An 18,141-nucleotide genomic window follows, 5' to 3' on the forward strand; every position below is an offset into this window, starting at 1 on the left:
GCCCAGGTACCTTGATAAACACCTGGCCTCCCCCTCCACAGGGGATGGAGTGGGACACACCTTGAGGAAGCAAGCCAGGCATCCAAGTGGACTAAATGACATTTGGGCTTTGGAGTATCAGCAGTTCTAGGACTCAGGCTCCTCGACTAAGCCCTGGGGTGAACCAAGGGCCAAACTGTACCCAAGAGTAGCTGTGCTCCTGAAGAGGTCCCTGGAAGCCTTGCTGGCCAAACCATTGGAGGCGTTGGCTTGGAGGAGAGCTGCTGGCAAGCACTGCAGAGCATGCCTGGCAGCCCAGGCCCCACCTCAGACTTTCTCCATTCCAATGAGATGCAGGATATGGGACACACCAGCACTCTCCTGGTGCTGGCAGAGCTGTCCTGGCACTGCAGCCTCGTGCAAGGATGGAGAGAATTCCCCAAACCCTGAGCAACAGCCATCCTGCCATTGGTGTTCTCCTTTTCAAATTATAATCAGTCATCCCAGGTCACCCCTGGGCAGCTCTAACTTACCCAGTGGGTTAAAAATTAATAAAAACTTCCTCCAATCAAAAGTAATATCCGAAACAGCCTTTTTCAGGCTCCATTCTTCATTGATTTTTCTTTACTGATCTTCTTCACACACACATATGCATGTTTTCCATTCTTTTTCCAGCTGCATTGCATGTTTATACACCAACAGATGCAACAGCTGGAAAATAATTCAGCTGTAGAATTAAAGCAAGGGAGAGTAAATAACCACACAAACATACCATGAGGTAAATGTCAGTTCTCATATTTAATATTTTAATAATTTTGTTTGCAACATTTACCACATAAATCATCTAAATAAATAGATGCTGTACAGTCTCTTATCCATATCAGTACAAAAATAAAACCACACTTTGTGTCAAATTATACTTGAGCCTGCCCTCCCTTTGCTATTACAATCTCCTTTTACAGCACATACTCGCTCAGAAAAGGCATTATACTCTGATTTGTTTGTTTGGAATTGGTTTACTCCCTATTTCCCCCCCTCCCCAAATACATTCAATTAGTCTGTACAAAAGCTAGAAGCTCATTCTGTGCAAAAGGAAGCTTTCTGTGTGCAAAGACTCCAATGCTCTAGCGTGCTGATGGGAAAAACAGCAACAACTGAACAGACAGGAACAAAAATAATCAGGGACCCTCCCCTCTAACTGACCCCACTGTCCCCCATCCTCCCCCTGCAACAGAAAGGGAGCACATCAAATTAGATGAGTGAGTGTGCAAAAGCATTCTAACGATGTGCGTACGCTGAGGGAAAAGCTTGGTGCTGAAAACCCAGCAAGAGAACTGGGCTGCTGAACCCCATGCTGTAGAGCTGACTGGGTGAGGGAAAAGGGTTCTCTGCCCTTAGCCTGCTCAAAAGGTTCTTGAGATAAACAGAACAAAAGCTTCATCTAAATTATTTTAGTTCTTTTGTCACTGTTCTGTTGGAGATGAGGAAACGGCCTGTGGAAAAATCCAGCAGCTACTGAAAACAGCTCCTGGTTCACCCTCCCTTCCTCTCCCCAGCCTCTGCAGAAGGACAGACATCTCCTCATTCCTCAATTAAGCTAATAAGGTGCAATTTTTCAGACAGGAAACTATAAAGATGTCTCCAGAGCTGGAAGAAACGGTCATAGTTCCAGACTAGGACCATCAAACTGAAACTCAACTTCATTTTTCCCTTTCCTTTATCAAAGGAGGTGGGGAGGGAGGAAGCCAACCTGTGCCCCAAAGGCAAATGGAGCAGGTTTAGCAGGACTCCTCTTTTCCCTCAGGGAACCCTCTGCTCCGGGCATGGTGGAGTACACTCTCCCCCATGGGAGGGAGGCAAAGGGCTGGGTGGCAGCTCTGGAAAAATGATAAGGAGCAGCCAGCAGCCTGAAACAGATACATCTTTTGCTTTTCAAATGCCACTTCTAGACAGACGATAAGGAGTACTTAGCACTCCTAGTGCTTTGCATTTCCAAAGTGCTTCAAAACATACTTCAGATTTAAAAGCAAAAAAAAAAAGCTGCTTAACATTTTGACAGATTTGCAAAAAGCTTCTTTGTGCTGACACTACATTTTCTGGTTAAAAACCAACAACAACAATAATAATAATAATAATAATAATAATAAAGGTTTTCCACCTCCTCCAAAATTCCCCTCCCAGCCAAAACTTTGCTACCCCAGTAATGAGATAATCTGTGACAGAGGTTCCCAACAGTCTCAGGAATTCCACCCCATCCCAACTTTGCAGTAATCCACAGGAGCCCCAAATGCCCCCACAGAGCCCTGCAACTCTACCACTCCCAGTTAATTAGGGATCATCTCCTGCCTGCTCCCTGCATTTCAAGAAGTTATGGGGAAAAGAGAAAGAGGTGGAAGAGAAAAAAATCTCTACAGCAAGTGCTAGTTACAGGAAAGGATTTGAAGGGTCTGAATTCCATTTTAAGCGATTGCTTCTCTCTCCTTCCAATTGTCCTGTGGCTGTTTTATAAGCCTTCCTATCTTGACCACCTTTGTGTGTGGAATCCAGGTGGTTTGGCACCCATAAGCTCACACTTTCCCTGTGAGAACAGTAAGTTCAGCCACAGGACAATGTGGCCTGTTGATCATAAGCTATTATCTGAAAACAAGTTTATCATGCCCTTGGGGAGAACCTTTACAACAGGCATGGCAAAAGCAATGTGTTCCAATCCTGTACATTTTCATGTAGAAATTACCCTGTGCAAGTTGTCAACATACACATCTCCCTTGCATTCCCAAATGGCAGAACACTGATATGTAAATGCAGCACTCGCCTCTCTGCAGGCCCATTCAGAACTCCACTCACAGATGCAAGAGATCACTTTCACTACAAGTTCTTTGTTTATAACACACCTTCTCTCTCAACAGCCAGCTCACTCAAAGGCCCCTCCTCAACCACCTAGTGAGAGCAGCTCCGAGGCAACTCTGTCCCTTCCTCCTCTGACCAGTATATATCCCTATTATTTTCCCAAAAAGGCCCACTGCCCTTTTCTTCCTAGGCTGCAGGTAGTCAGGCAGGAACAAAAGATGGGTAGATAGCAATTAGCTTTAGAAAAGGAGGTTTTTGTACTTTCCCTACTTCTGAAAACAAAAGCTCAAAGCTTGAGAGGAGAGGAAGAGGTGGAGAGATGGTGGTAGACTTTGCTTTGCTTCATACACAGATGTGGCTGGCAGCCCCCACTGCCTTCCGCACCCCAGCCTCTGTTGTGGCTACCACGGAGGGACTTGCCTGAGCTACCCTGCCTGTTTTCTGACCTGTGTGAGGCCTCCCTTCTTCATTCCAGTGAAACCATCAAGCAGCACTAGCTGGCATACAGCATGAAACAGCACTGGGACCAAGGGCCCCCTGTGAGGTGAACAAACAATTTTATACATCCAGTCACAAAACACCAGAAGAACAATTCTGGACAGTTTCACAACACTAATAACAAAAAAAGCCATTCATTTCTCAATAAGCTTTTCTATGTCTGAGCTCTGACATAAACAAGACTCAATTCACTAACAAATTTGGGCTTATTTTGGCAAATGGAACTGCTTTTGGGTGTTCTCACAATAATATCCTGATCTTTCTTGGAAAAAAAAGGAAGAGAAAAAAATCACCTTAGTCTAACTTCACAAGCAGAAGGGCCCCCAAGCAAATGCAAGACAGTAAGGAGCATGCAGGAGGCTACTTAATGCCACAATTCACATGTTAAAACTTGCTGTTCCAAGGCATCACTTGTATATCAGAGCAAAAACATCTAGTTTATAACCATCCAGGAACAGAGGCAGTCCTTTCCATGTGGATTTTTTTTCAAAACACAGTGTTAACAAAAAAGGCTTTCCAGTCTCATGAAGTCCCTCAGGTCTATCACATACACAGTGAATTCACTGCAAGATCTATAAAATAAACACTTCTGTCCCCCAACATTGCTGGTAAATTTTCACATGGAAACAGTTCTACGAATGACTATTAGAGTAGTTCTCTGAGAAGGTTGTTTCTTGTGTACAGTTCAGTAATTTCCACTGGCTGAAGTTTATTTTTCTTGTTTACAGCCATGGAGCCAAACAAGGTATGGGAGAGTTAGCCCACTTCTATTCTCGGCATGTGCTTCAAATAGAATTATTAAACTCAGCTTCAGCTGGATGCTATTCTGGCTCTCCTAATCAAACGGAATGCTTAACAAAGATCCAAACACAGCATCTGATTTTCATGATATGTTAGCACAGGAGGTCCCAATTCAATTGCCAGGGTTTGGGTTGAACTGGCAGATGGACATTATTGAGGAGAAGAGACAAACCCAGACAATCTGTCTCTCCATCACGAGTAAAACCCTCTCTACACCTGTAGAGGTGGAATCAAGCTAATTTTAAAGTCCCTGAAGACCAGCTCCACCAAGGAAGTTTACAGTGACATGTCAGCAGACAATGTGGAACAGAGCCACATTTAAAAAAGATCAGGAGAAAAATCTTCGCAAAAAGTTCTTTGAGATAAACAAGAATTCATGAATGTCAAAAAAAAAAAAGTCCACGCCAACAAAGTAACTGCTTAGTTTCCTACCACAAACTCCTCTTCACACCCTCCCCTCCAAACCCACACACATGCAGCTTGCTGTGTCTTAACCCCACTATGGTTAGCTCCTCATTGACACAAAGCAGCGTGGCAGCCAGGTACTTTGTTCCACGCTTCGTGTAGCAAGATGATTAGTCACCAGCAGAACACTAGATAGCCTGATCCAAAAAAATGATTAAGATATGAAGCTGTGGGTGGATCTTCTTTGAAAGACCACCATAAGTCTCTGAAAACTCCACTGCAAGAGAAAGAAAATATGTTTAAAGAAAAATGCCAAAACAAAGTGTTGAGAAGTGTCAGCTGGAGAGTGGAGAGAAAAGCAGAGGATGGAAATCTAGTTTATTAGGACAAGTTCTTTCCTGCTGCAGGATTGATATTGCTTCCAATGTCAGCCAAACCCAGGAACTTAGTAAATAGCAAGCTTTTTTTGGTGCATTTGTACACTGAGATGAAGACATGATAAAGGAAGCAGTTGCTGCATTAGAATAAAGAAACCAGATCCTATAAATGCCTCGAAGATTTAGCAGGATGAGCTGCAGTTCAAGACTTATTTTTAAAATAAGCTAAAAAACTACACTTCTGCAACCATCACTATCTGCTCCAACCTACAAGAGTGGACTTGGCCATGTAGTGTGTCCACTGGTCACAACAGAAGAGAGATGCAGGTATTCAGCATATTTGGCAGGTGTCAGGAGGAGGGGGTGTGTGGGTGATGGTAACAACACTGTCTGACCCCACATCCTGCAAAAAAGGGTGCAACTCCAGACACAGAAGCCTCGCTCTGGACACCCACGTTCAACAAACATCCTGCGCCTGCACGCTTACCTCACCAGCTTGCCCTTGCTAGCTATTGCAAGCTTCTTTTCCACTCACTCTTCCTCCCACCACATAATTCCCCCCCACCTTCCACTTCTCACTCTCTCAGATTTCTCCATAATAAAACTCCCATCTTACTCCTTTGAGAGACAAAAGGTCAGTCCAGAAATTCAAGATCTTCCCAGTGATCCTGAAACTGTTCTGATGGCATGAAAGACAGACCTGCTCTGAGATGGAAGGGGAAATCCTAAATCTGCACTGAGCTGCCATATCCTAAATGAGGTAAAAACAGCTTCGAATAAAATCCCACAGTGGTTGCCCAAGCACTTTATAATAAGTAGATGTTTGGAGGACCAGAAACCCTAGAGCTCCCAAATTCTGCAGGCCAGGAGCCAAGGCCCCCAAACAAACACACTGAGGATTTCCACAGGTGTCTTTATCTCAGAGCTAAGAAGGCTCATAGCTTCATTTTGAATAAATACAGCAGATTAGAGATGCTTCAGGTGGAGTGGAGTAAGGAAACAGAATTTAAGGACAGTAATCATGACAGTAGCCAATGTTACCCTGCAGCACTCTGCCCTGCAGTTCCCACTTTAGACTACCTTACTTTTCTTGCTTTCCATTGGAAAAGGTCTATATTTTAAAAATTAAGTTATTTAAATATAATTTGCTTTTAAAAATGGAAGAGAACATGCATGTGCAAGAACAGATGCTATGCTAAACTACCAACTCAAAATACAGCAATTCTTCAAAAACCTCAAAGTGTCACAGGCAGTCCAGCACAAGGCATTTTTAAGTGCAAGATCAGGCAGGTCTATTGAAATGCAGACCGCTTTCCTTGGCAAAGATTTTAAAGCCTTCCAAGGGGAAGTTCCTATCAGTAAAGTAGTACAGGATCACAGATACTGTGAGGATACTGGAGTCATGGAAGAGTATCACTCAGGCAGCACAATCCAAAAATTCTCATTGCTAAGAATTAGGAATTTTTCCCCTCCTCAAATCTAATACATGCATTCCCCACATCTTGTTTATTTTGGATCTCTCTATGGGATCCAAGAACAGAATTTGCTACTAATCAAGGTCCATTTCGAGCTCAGTTCTGTCCAATTCCTGTGTCCGGGGCCTGTGCCAGTATCTTGGATATCTCTGCAGTGCTAGGCAATGCTTCAGTTGTCTTACTAGTCCCTCCTCCCAGGGGAGAGGAGTCAGTTTTCAACCAACTTATTACCACAGATTCAGGGCAGGATTTGTTATTAATACTGAATTTGGCAAAGGGTAAGAGGACCCCACTTTCCATAACGCATTCCTCACGTAGCAGAGCCAAGCCTGGAAATCCTGTTTAGCATACACAGGATGGTGTGTCTCAACTATGCTGGCTTTCTGAGCTTTTAATGAGGGCAAATTGAATTTATGTTGCCAGTTTGGATTTCAGAGATGCATTTCAGCCTTTCCACATGATCAGCAATCAAAGGGAGAAAGCTCTGCTGTCTATACAAACCCGTGCTGCAAAGACTGACTTACCACAGACAGGCAAATACGCTCCTGAAGTCCTGACAACAGGCCACAGGGAAAACAGCACTGGAGAGAAAGTCTTAACAGGCTGGAGTTATCTACACAGGTAGGATCCGTCACCTCTCACTGCTGCAGGAAGAGAGGGAGGAGGAAGGTGGGAAGAGCAATGTACAGAGATGTATCTTTATCTGAGGGATATCAATTGCAGAACAAGGCAGCAGGCTAGAGATTCAGCTCTCTTTCCACCTCCGCATGCCCTCTCCCCACAAATGCAGCTGCTGCCACTTAACAGGATAAAAGGCGAATTGTTCGGCTTGCTGCTTTCACATCAAGGAGGGGAGTCTTTGCCAGGGAAAGGGCTGTCAGTTTTTCAGCTGGACAAAGCAATGACAAACACATACCCCCTACACTGCCCTTTTTTGCGTATCTGAAAGGGGAAAAAGGAGGGAAAAAAAAAAAAAAAGGTCTCTGTAAACATTTTTAGAGGAGACATTTTGGATTTTTTTTCTCTTAAGGGATAACATAACCCTTCCCTAGCCCCACCCTAAAAGCACTGATTTGGGGGAGCACTGCAAACAGATTCAGAACTGTGCACTCCGGTCTCGAAAGAAGCCCTCAGCCACTTGTGCTTCTCTGAAAGTGACGGTAATGGAGTTTGCTGTGATGTCTGTCACTGTCACTTCACTGGGGGGCACAGTGGGGATCCAAGGGAGACTGGCATCCACATCTGCTGCAGAAACAAAGGCACATAAGAGCATATTAGTGAAACAGAGAAGGTGAGGGAGAAGAAACGAGGAAGGGGAGAGGGAAAGGAAGGATGGAAAAAGGGTCTCCTTCTTGACAAACCGTAGGTGAAATCAGCCTGTAGTGAATCTGCCCGTACAGAGCAAGAAAGAACATGTGCAAGCCCTGCCCTCAGAGACTAGGGGAAAATGGAGGATCAGCTGTTCAGATACACAGTGGATCACAGCAGCCTACGCAGAGGTCAAAAGCACCAAGTTCATCTGACCATCCACAGTTCCCTCATACCCCTCATCCCATCTTAGCCCCTAATTTGGTTGTGTGTCGGCAAAGCACACTCACCCTGGTTTGACTCACTGTCTTCTAAATGCTCTACCCTTCTGAAAAGGCAAAATTTAAAATCTCTTACACACACTCTTCAGATACTCCTAGAGGAGTCAAAGGGAGCCAAAATAGAGGATCTGCCAGCTGCAACACAGCCTGGGTGTGATGCTCTCAAAAACCCCTCAGTAGTGCTCCATGGAGAAGCTGCTCTCCCTTTCTCATATGTCTCCTTACAAGAAACCCAAGCACTCCTGCATTGTCTCAGGGTAAGAATAATTATCAGTCCCTCTGCTACCCAAAGGCTCACTTCCCCACAGCCCCCAGAGACTGCCACATAAAGAGAGAAAGGAAAACACACCCTCTTCCTGTCACTCTACCTATACAACAAGGTATATATCTTGTCCTAACCTGGGCAAAGAATGAGAGCCCCTTAAGAGTGTATTTCCTGTCTCAAACACTGGGGTGTCTACTTTCTCCCCAGAAAGAGTCCAACTCCCCCTAACAGTAACTGGGATTCCACACAGGCTGTGTGCCAAGGGGAGAACAAAAACAGTTCTACAATGCTTCCACTTATTCTTCTGATCTCCAAGTGCTTTAGTGTCCCAGACTTCTGGGGAGAATAGCCCCACACATTTCCTCACTGCCAGGATGTAACACTGGGTTCCTCTGTGCTACTCCCATTGCTGCCTCCCTGGATTCTGAGCACCATTCCAGTCTCTCTCAGAAAGGAGGGAATAGCGCTGACTTCCAGAACACAGCCCTCTCCCTATGATCCAGCCTGGCTAACAGCTACTCCTAGCAAGGAGTAACAGGATTCCCTTAGCTACTACAAGCAGCACAAGCCCTGGTTTTCTACTCCTCAGGAAAGCTACGCCTTCAGAAGCTCTAATAATGCAGGGATAGAGTTTCCCTGGTAACTGAGAGGAACACACACATCCCACAGCCCTCCTGCACAAGATGCTGGTATCCTTCCCCAAAATGCCAAATGTGCTTGGACATTTACCATGCCTACACTCATGCTGCCCACTCAGTGGGATCAGGCAGGAGTTACCATCCTCACTTCATCTCTCTCTCCCCTTCTCGCATAGTTCAATAGAAAGAGGCTGTAGAGGGGAATGGAGAAGAAAAGGAAGGAGGGGGCAAGGGAGTACATTGTGAGTGCCTAGCAGCATTCCTGTACGCTTCTTAAAGCAGCACTATGAGAGGAGTGCTGCTGTCCAAGCTTGTCCACTGCCAGCAAAGTCCTTTGAGCCAAGCAGTAGGCTGGGCACATGTGGATAATATGGACAAAGGCAGAGTTCATCTCTCTCATACCTGTATGTCACTTCTGCTGGGAGAAAATTTTAAGAGAGGAAAAACTTGCAGTATCTTCTGCATGTTTTCTAACACTGGGAGGGGCATCAGGGATGTAAGATTACAGAGAGGCAACAGAACCAAAAAAACCCAAATTATCTGTGCTCTTCAAATAAGAAAGAAACCTGCAAACAAGAGGGATATAATATGGGCCAGCAAAGGCTGCCCAGAAGAACTGACCTAAACCACAATCCCAAGAGGATGTAACCAAGAAGGAAGGATGCAGAACATCCTCCACATGCCCCAGGACTTCATCAAAGGGTGACTGGCCTTACCTTCTTTGCTGGTGTGCTGCGTGGCCTCCCAGTCCTCAGGGCTCTGCCTGGCTTCCAGGCCCACTGCATCGTTCAGGAAGAACTCATGCCTGCAGTTTCGGTTCTCCAGACTCGCCATGCGCGGGAACTTCTTCCTTGACAGTCGTAGGTACTTCTGGTTTTTGCGTTGCTTCCGGAGAGAGAATGGCAGGACTGCACCCCCAGTCTTCTCGGGGAACTCTGCCTGCCCTGTCTTGGCCCCTGGCAGGCTACTGTCTCCTCCAAACCTCCGTGCAAGAGAGAAGCACAGCTTCTCCTTTCCCTTGTGAGCACTCCTCAAGTCCATGCCATACAGCCGCTGCCAAGACACCAACGCAGCAAGGGTCAGAGCAGACATCTGATCATGCGGTCAGGGCTCCCCACTGGGAACCAGGAAGATATTCTTTGTTCAGTCTCTGAACATCTAGATGAGCTAGGATTAGGTGTGCTGCTTCAGCAACACCGTTTCTCTCCCCTCTTCAACTGCCTTCTAAGCTCTTCCTAAGATCTGCTTCCTAGGATTGGCTGCTTTGCTTGGCAACAGTAAAAGCACGCTGAAACGCTGCTTCCAACCATGGGCTACCTTTGACTTGATGGGAAGTCCAGGCTCAACATGAATTAAAAGAACACACAAACCAGGTAACCTGCAACTACGCAGGCCCACACTTTATAAAACCCTACTTCAGAGAGATAGAGCTGTTGTTTTATTTTGTTTTGCTTTTTTTAAGACAAATTAGCTAGCTCTTCAGCTAAGAGGTTAAAACTATCTGCCTGAACACTGATTTCATGATTCCATGTTATTGTGTTAACTTGTTACCTCCAATTTTGTCCATGCAACAGCAAATACAGACAGTTTCTACCTCACTGAGGGCAGGGGAGCAGCACAGCAGCTAAGGAGCTAGAAATACACAGAACAGCAAGAGGCTACCTGCAGTAGGAGGCGCTTTGGTTTGGGACCTCTTTTCCTGTACCCTGATGCACGGTCTCTCTCTTCCCTGTGAAAGAGGAATACAAATCAAACTGAGTACTAAATACCACAGCATAAAACCTAGCTGGGAGTTCAACCTTTTGCAGCATAGCTCCCTCAATTTACTTCAATAAAACCCAATGGTGACCAGTGTGAGCTTGGAAAACATCCCAGAATTGCTTCTTCTAGGAGTGAAAACCTTGCAATAGGGGAATTTCTCTGACACTGCTAATCAAGGATGGGTTAGAGAAACTTCCCACCTCACATCCCTCCAGTCCAGCTCTAGATCTGATTAGAACGTGAATCTGATTGTTCTCTGGCTCACTGTTGCCCGTTTTTGGCCTCATTTCCTGAACAGTGCCAATCTAAGCTGCTTTAACCCTGTCTTTTCCATCTCAACCAACACCAGGGCTCAAAAATCAAGCAGGATTAATTGCTATACATCTCATCTTTAACTGAAGTAGGGACAACAGGGGATCTTTATGCATATAATGAAATAAAGACACTATTTTTTTTCCTGCATCCAGGGAGAGAAAGAACACGTGCCCTTACTTTTCTTCGTAAGCCACTACCAGGCGAGGGTCCAAGATATGATCCTCTGGCTCCCATGTGCTGTATCTGAAGAAAAACATAAGGAATAAAAAGTAAACAATATTTTAATGAAACATTCTCTCTGCAGGCCTGCTACCAGTGTGCTGCAGCCCTGGATACTGTCTTCATAAGGGTCGGTGGGGCCTGCCACAACATGGCAAGAGCTCTGAGGAATCCCAGCCATTCCCTTCCCAGCTTCCCACAGACACCACCTCCCCTTCCCAAAACAGGCAGGGCTGAGCATCAAGCAGCTCTTTGTACAAAAACAAGGAAGACTTTCCTTCCCAGGGCCCCCTCCACACTGTGTGCAAAGCCTGTGCAGACACTCACAAACTGGTTTTAAGTCCATGCCTACACAGATCTCATCTGCAGCACTCCCTCAAATCCCACAAACCCTACGGAACAATCAGGCAATGGTCTGATACATCTTTCTGAAAAATAGGTCTCTCTTAATTTAGAGTGCTTGAAGAGTAAGTATGCTTTCTCACCTGCATTATTAATTACTTCTAATCACTGAGGCTGAAAGGATTCATTTAAGACTTTAATTTTTTCCACTGATGCCATTCAACCAAACATGTTGGGAGCTGGGCCCTGGGGCAAGCTGATGGCCACTTGCCAACGCCTGTTGCTCCTGCTCGGCTCCCCCTACAGGTTGTTCCTATCGAGCGGAGCTCATCGATACAAAGTGCCCCAACTGCACTGCGGGCAGGGCCACCAACACTGCTCCGAACAGGCTTCATGCTCCCAAAGCAGCTTGGGAACAGCGTCAGCACTGCCCCAGCTCTCTCCTCCTCAGCCAGACAGCTGAGACAGGAATCAGATGCTCAGGACTGAACCCACCCAGACAATTCCGAAACCGGGTCCCAAAGTGCACAGATGCACTTAACACTAGGGAGAAGCAGCCAAAACGCTCCCAACTCTGGAAGCTGAAAGAATCACAAAGTGGTCCTTGGGGCATGTTTACTTCTTGGGGGTCATGCTTGTCCAGAAAAGGTGGGTGTTGTGTCTCTACCATGCAAACTCTAAGGCAAGAAGGCAAATCTGAATTCTCAAACACCTCAGAACCCTAATTTTCCCAAAATGTGAGATTCAGGCCTGGAGGCAGAGCTCTTCCCAGACTCTGGGGAGGAGCAGAGGAGTCACATGCAGGGGCATAACAGTGCATTTGTATCAGTGCCTTTAAAGAGCAAGAAAGCATTTTAGGATGTTTACATTTCTAGATGAAGCACAGACTGCATGTGAGGGCACGGGATACACAGGGTATACAGGGGAGGTGGTTTGGGAATGCTTTTCCCTTTTATCTCTCCATTAGAGAGAAGAAAGGTACTGTAAAACAGGAACATTACTGGAGGGTGGGTCTAGAAATGAAAATACAATTCTCTTCTAAAAGGGAGAAACAAAAATATGACATTCAGATATCCCAAGCTGCATTGTACATCAGAGAGTTAAGAACAGACACGTCTTCATAATCAGCTGATCCCTCCCTCTCTCCCCCCAACTCCTTTGCTCATGCCTCCTGCAGCAACCTGACTATGAGCTGTCAAAACCAAGATACTGTTTGAAAAGAGGAAGGTTGCCTCCCAGCTGCAGGGATTCTGGCACTCATCCTACAAATTTAAGAAAAATAACACCACAAGGGGGAAAAAAAAGTCATTGGATTGCTTTTCATAGGCAGGAGAAGAAAAGGGATTTGCTTAAAAAAAACCCATCCTGGTGGGTGTTGCCTTCTTCTCTGCAGTTCAGATTCTGGCTTCGCTGCAGTGGCAAAACACTGCATATAAAAAAAACATGGTTGAGTTTGCCACGCGCGCGCGCACACGGAGCTTTATATATGGGTACACACAGCCCAGGCTGCAGCAAGCTGCAGAGAGCAGGCACTCTGGAAGACACAGATCATATGATCTTCCTTCCCCCTCCTCCTACTCCTCCTCTTCCCCCTTCCTTTTAACTCCAACACAAGTTGTAAACAAGCTTGTAGCTAGAATCAGATTGTCACTCCTCCATTCCCTGACTCCAGCAGTGCAATCCATAAATCTGAGGGGTAGGGCATGAATAAGAATTTTTTATTAAGAAGAGGGGGAAAAACCCTGAAATATTAATTGCATGTGAAAGCAGTAAACTACTGACCTATCCTTATTCCCTTCCATGATACTTCCAATGGGAATGATGGGATGATAGGTACAGAGATCACAAAGAGCAATGCAACAAGGTTGGTAATTAAGGAAGAGAATGATGTGGGATGAGGAAACAGACACAAAGATACAAACAGCTTGTGGTGCTGCATGCCATCACGGGCATATGTATGTTTAGAAACAAGGAACAGAGACTGCTAGTGGGATGAAAGTGACCCCAATGCTCTGAGCATCTTGAGTTTAAGTAATTCAAACCACTGAGGCAACAGTTAAAGTGGAGACAGGCAGGAGGAAGGAAAAAAAAAAATCAGCAGTCTTCTGATTTGGAGTTTAGGGGAAGAGGGAAGCTGCTTGGACATGCCATACATCAAAATAAGAGAACCCTGACATTACCTTACACCCAGGGGAACTGTGCTTTAAATTCCCCAAAGGGTTTCTGTCTCCCCCCGTGTTCCAACATGCAGGACAAGGAAAGGCAGCAGTTAAGAGAAAGGCCTGCTCTGTCCAAGAAACATTACACCATGCCTCAGCCCACCTTCTTGGCAAAGGACTTTTTAAGAGAGGGACTTCAATGCATTTGTTGAAAGAAGAATGGGATAAACATCAGTATTCTGGCCAAGAAGGGATGAGGCCTTGCAGGCTCCAAATACATTTCCCACCCCCTATCAGTGATGAAGTAAGACTTGGCAATTTGAGCAGTCCAAGAAGTGACCCACACCACATGGCAGCTGGTGCTCAACAGTGCATAAGGTTGTACTCTGAAAGCAGAACACTCAAGAAGAATAAAGTCACCCTTTCCCACCACCACCAGAGAGGGGAAGCTGCTTACCTTCACACATAGCCTATAACTATAAGGATTAGGCACGACAATTAAGCACCCAAGAACACATTTCAGCTTCTGGGACACCAGGTACAGCCTGACAGAACCATCCTGGCAGGCCCCACTTTGCAGCTGCGAGGATGAGCCCGTCACAAGCGGCTCCCTTTGCTTAGCAACACGCAGAGCAACTGCGTGTGTAACATGCTGTACCCACGCACATTGTGTATGTACACACACAGCACAAACAGAAAAGCAAAGACAGGGCCCCATATGGGTCGGCCAGGAGGCTGTTCTACTAGACTGCTAGCTGACATAGTAATATTCTCCAGTTACCTAATCCTTTTAATCTCAAAGCATTTCAGACTGCTTAAGCACAGAGAAATCGCTCTTCTTCAGAAGCGGCTGCATTTTAATGAGAGAAGTGTCTGTAAACAGTGCACAGCAATGCCAAAAAAACCCCAAACTTTTCTTTCTTTTTGCAACGGAGCAACCAAAGCAAAAGCAGAAAAGGCGCTCAAAGCAGCAGGAGATTTCAGACAAGGAAACAAAGGCACGGCGGTAATTTTCAAGGGACAAAGATCACCTGCATTTGGCTACAATCAATAAATCTGAAACATTGCCCCTTTCCGTTGGTGAATTGCAGAGGGGAAGCAGTAAGAGAGGAAGACAAGACCATCAACATGTTTTCTATTTTAAAAGACTGCAGACAGCTCTAAAAATAAAGTGGGGTCCTCTTGGTGGTGACTCAGAAAAGCAGGAGCCATTCCAAGTTCAGAAGAATCTGGGTTCTTTGTTGAACTCATAAGGAATTTAAAAGCATTTGTATCTAGAAAGTATCTCAATGAAATATTTCAGTGGTGGCAAAAACCAGTCAGAATAGACTGGCATGCAATTTGTATTCCTTAGCTGCCAATTCACAAACACATTTGGGTTTGGTTTGTGGCTCTTTGGTTTTGTTTATTGCTGTTGAAATGAGGGACAAGCCATTACCCATTATGAATGAAAAGCTCAATTGCAGAGACACAGGGCAAGCTATTAAAGAATATTAAAGAAGAAACAGACAAGTAAACACAACTTACTTTGGGGGCCATCCTTTCCACTTCACCAGGTATTCTACTTTACCCTGAGGGTGGAAAAAGGCAGAAAGAAAACAGGTGAACAGATGAACCAAATATGGGCTACAGTACAAGATGCAACCAATCAACAGACTGAACTCTGCAACCAAAATCTTGTTTCCCATCACTTTATTTTCAAAACACAGCCATTTATTTTCAAAACTTCCCCAGTCAATTACACTTGCTAAACCTTTTTCTCCAAAACTTGGGCACACAGGGGTGTTTAAGCATGCTTGTATTACCATCAGCTTGGAGCATAGCTTTGCAGAAGGCTTGCAGGCAGAGCACTGAAAGCCAACCAGAGAGAAAGACCGAACCATTCACACGTTCACAGGCAAACCTACAAGAAGTCAGCATACATAAATGCAGGAAGGAGATGTATGCCAGGAGCAAATGTCAGATGAATTTTTTCTTTTTAAGTAGAGAGAAGAAACACAGTATATCAGAACCTATGAAGCATCTCTTTCCATTTGCTTAATGCTCTACTCAAACACTCTTCCATCCATCACAGGCACTCATCCTTTTGACCCAAGCAATCAGCAGCTCGCAGCTGAAGTTCAGAGCTATCCTTTTTTTTTTTTCCCACTCTAAGTACAAGATTAAAAAAGGAAAAAAAAAAAAAAAAAAAAAAAAAGTGTAGTGATTGGAAACTGCATTCAAGGGCTCTGCAAGCAATGTGAACAACTATGAAAATATTTAATGTTATTACTGAGGGGTTTGTTAAGCACTTGCCAAAGCATGGCAAAGGCCTTTGTGCACGCAGGACGACCACTCTCCAGGAGCCGCTGCTGCAGGCACAGACACCTTCACAGGAGAGCAGAGCAAGGAAAGTACTCTGGTACTTGAACCAGAGAACAAGTTCACTTTCCTCCTGGGGGGCTCATCAGCTTCCCAAAGCTGGAAAACACTGCCCTATAGGGAACTTTCCGCCGGAGGATCTCTACAGGTTAATCCTTGCAACATTGTGAGGGGCTGGGGAAACTGAGTCACGGCAGCCTTCCCAAACCCGCTCCGGTTCGGGCTCGGTGTCAGCAGCACTCATCCTGCAGACGGGCCGAACCCCAGCAGCGACAGCCCGCCCTCCGCCCCGCACCACCTCACGGGCAACACGTGTGTCCGCCGCCCGCAGCCTGGGGCAGGTGCCGGTGCGGGTGTGAGGGACGGGGACCGGGACCGGGCGGCCGCGTTCCCGGTGCGCGGCGGGAGGGGCGGCGGGTGTCCCGGTGCGCTCCCCCCGCCCCGCCCCGCCCCGCTCCGCTCCGCCGCTGCCCACCTTCCGCACGCGCTTCTTGCGGATGCTCTCCACGGCGAACACCTGCTCGCCGATGGCCGACAGCTCCATGCGGCGGAGCGGGCGGGCGGGCGGGCCGAGGCTGTGCCGGTGGCGGCGGCCGTTCCCCGCCGCTGCCCCTCACACGCCCCCTCGCGCGCGGCCGCGCCCCCGCCGCCGCTTTAGAACCTGCGCAACGTTTTCCCCGGCGCGCGCGCGAGGGGGCGGGAGCGGGGCGTGAGGGAGGCAAGGAGGGAGGGAGGGAGGGAGGGAGGGAGGGAGGGAGGGAGGCGGGAGCGGCGCCTCAGGCTGTTCCCGCCCCGGCCGCACCGCCTCCCTCCCGCCTCCCGCCGGGGGCAGAGCCGTGAGGGAGGGAAGGAGGGAGGGAAGCGGGAGCGATGCCTCAGGCGGTTCCCTCCCGCCTCCCGCCGGGGGCAGAGCCGTGAGGGAGGGAAGGAGGGAGGGGAGCGGTAGCGGCGCCTCAGGCTGTTCCCACCCCCTCAGGCGGTTCCTGCCCGGCCGCGCCGCCTCCGTCCCGCCTCCCGCCGTGAGGGAGCTCTGCCCGCCGCCGCCGCATTTACGGGAGTTTTCCACAGCAACGCTGCGGCAGCAGCCCGGTGCGGCTCCTCTGCCCGGGCCGCCGCTGGCCGCAGGTGCTTCAGCGCCAGGTGCCTGCCACGGCCCACCTCTGAGGGGAAAGAAACAGCCGGGATTCGTGGGAAGCAACGAAGAAAGTCTGAGGGCCCGCTAACGATCGGAAAGTTTTGCTAGGAAATTGCACAATTGGCGTGGGAATTGGGTGTGTTAGTCCCTGGCCTAATGTATAAGCACACGGCAGTGGGTTTTGGAAAAAGGGGTAAGGTGAGAAGGAAGAGAGAAAAAAAGAGATGTATTAAAAAACGTGGGGGATGCTGGGCAGGGGGGAGAGAGAGTGAAAGAAAGGAAAAAACGGGAAGAAAGAGAGAAAAAGGGATCACCAGTCCTGATCCCGGTGTCAATCCATCTGGTGGGACGTCAGTCCTGGTTTCAGCATCGATCCAGTTGACAATCCCTGTTTCAGCGTCCATCCGGCTGCATCCATCTGGCCGATGTGATGTCCAGGGTCCCGGCGGTGCCTCTAAGCCCCTACCAGCCCAAAGAGGCTCCAAGGATCCAGCACACGTGTGGCTATCAGTCATCGTGGAACAGGCGGGACCCCAGGCCACCTCTTCAAGGCAGCTAAGGCTGTCTTGGGCGAGGCATGACAAAACAGGCACATCATGAGCAGGCATTCAGGTACCCGGGCTCCCTTGCACACCAGTCTGCAGAAACGTGCTTTGTCTTCCCAACCACTCTTCAAACAACAGACCGAGGGTTTTTTCTTTGAAGTCTCCTAGGAAACTTTTTACATCAGAGCAGGGACTTATTCCTACATATGCAACTACCTACTCTCTCACAGGTATGCTCTGTTGCTCCTCTTCTGTGACTGAATGTGCACATGAAGTCTGAGACAGGCCAAACCTTGCTGCAGAAATGGCAAATATACAATGAGAATGTGTTAATCTCAGTCGTTTAGTCTGCAAGAATTCATTTGCACACAACATGCTGTGTCCACAGTTGTGGACTGGATAACTGGCAGGGTGCTTACCCTTGCTGAAG

General features: G+C 47.2%; 1 protein-coding gene across 4 annotated transcripts; it reads right to left on the bottom strand.

Annotated features, from left to right (window-relative positions):
• Nucleotides 1-758: 758 nt before the first annotated feature.
• CBX7 (chromobox 7) lies at nt 759-17,883 on the bottom strand. 4 transcript variants are annotated; one of them, XM_056513621.1, is made up of 6 exons: nt 17,481-17,883; nt 15,198-15,241; nt 11,128-11,193; nt 10,537-10,603; nt 9,591-9,927; nt 759-7,627 (listed from the first exon to the last, which is right to left on the bottom strand). In XM_056513621.1, exons 1-6 carry the CDS (start codon nt 17,772-17,774, stop codon nt 7,479-7,481), a joined length of 957 nt encoding a protein of 318 aa, XP_056369596.1. In that variant the 5' UTR covers nt 17,775-17,883; the 3' UTR covers nt 759-7,478. The 4 variants fall into 4 exon arrangements, with proteins under 4 accessions (XP_056369596.1, XP_056369587.1, XP_056369611.1 ...); XM_056513612.1 differs by having other exon boundaries at nt 759-7,624; nt 17,481-17,681; XM_056513636.1 differs by lacking the exon at nt 17,481-17,883 and adding an exon at nt 16,507-16,741 and having other exon boundaries at nt 759-7,624.
• Nucleotides 17,884-18,141: the final 258 nt, after the last annotated feature.

Source organism: Oenanthe melanoleuca, chromosome 1A (assembly GCF_029582105.1).
Source record: "Oenanthe melanoleuca isolate GR-GAL-2019-014 chromosome 1A, OMel1.0, whole genome shotgun sequence".
Taxonomy (NCBI): domain Eukaryota; kingdom Metazoa; phylum Chordata; class Aves; order Passeriformes; family Muscicapidae; genus Oenanthe; species Oenanthe melanoleuca.

Bases quoted from the DNA above. Each gene is read 5' to 3' on its own strand.
- CBX7 (XM_056513621.1), bottom strand. From the start codon at position 17,774: ATGCCTGCTCATGATGTGCCTGTTTTGTCATGCCTCGCCCAAGACAGC. The intron at 15,242-17,480 runs GTGATCCCTTTT...TTCCACCCTCAG, and splicing joins TGACACCGGGATCAGGACTG to GGTAAAGTAGAATACCTGGT. The intron at 7,628-9,590 runs GTAAGGCCAGTC...TTGTTTCTGCAG, and splicing joins GCAGCACACCAGCAAAGAAG to CAGATGTGGATGCCAGTCTC.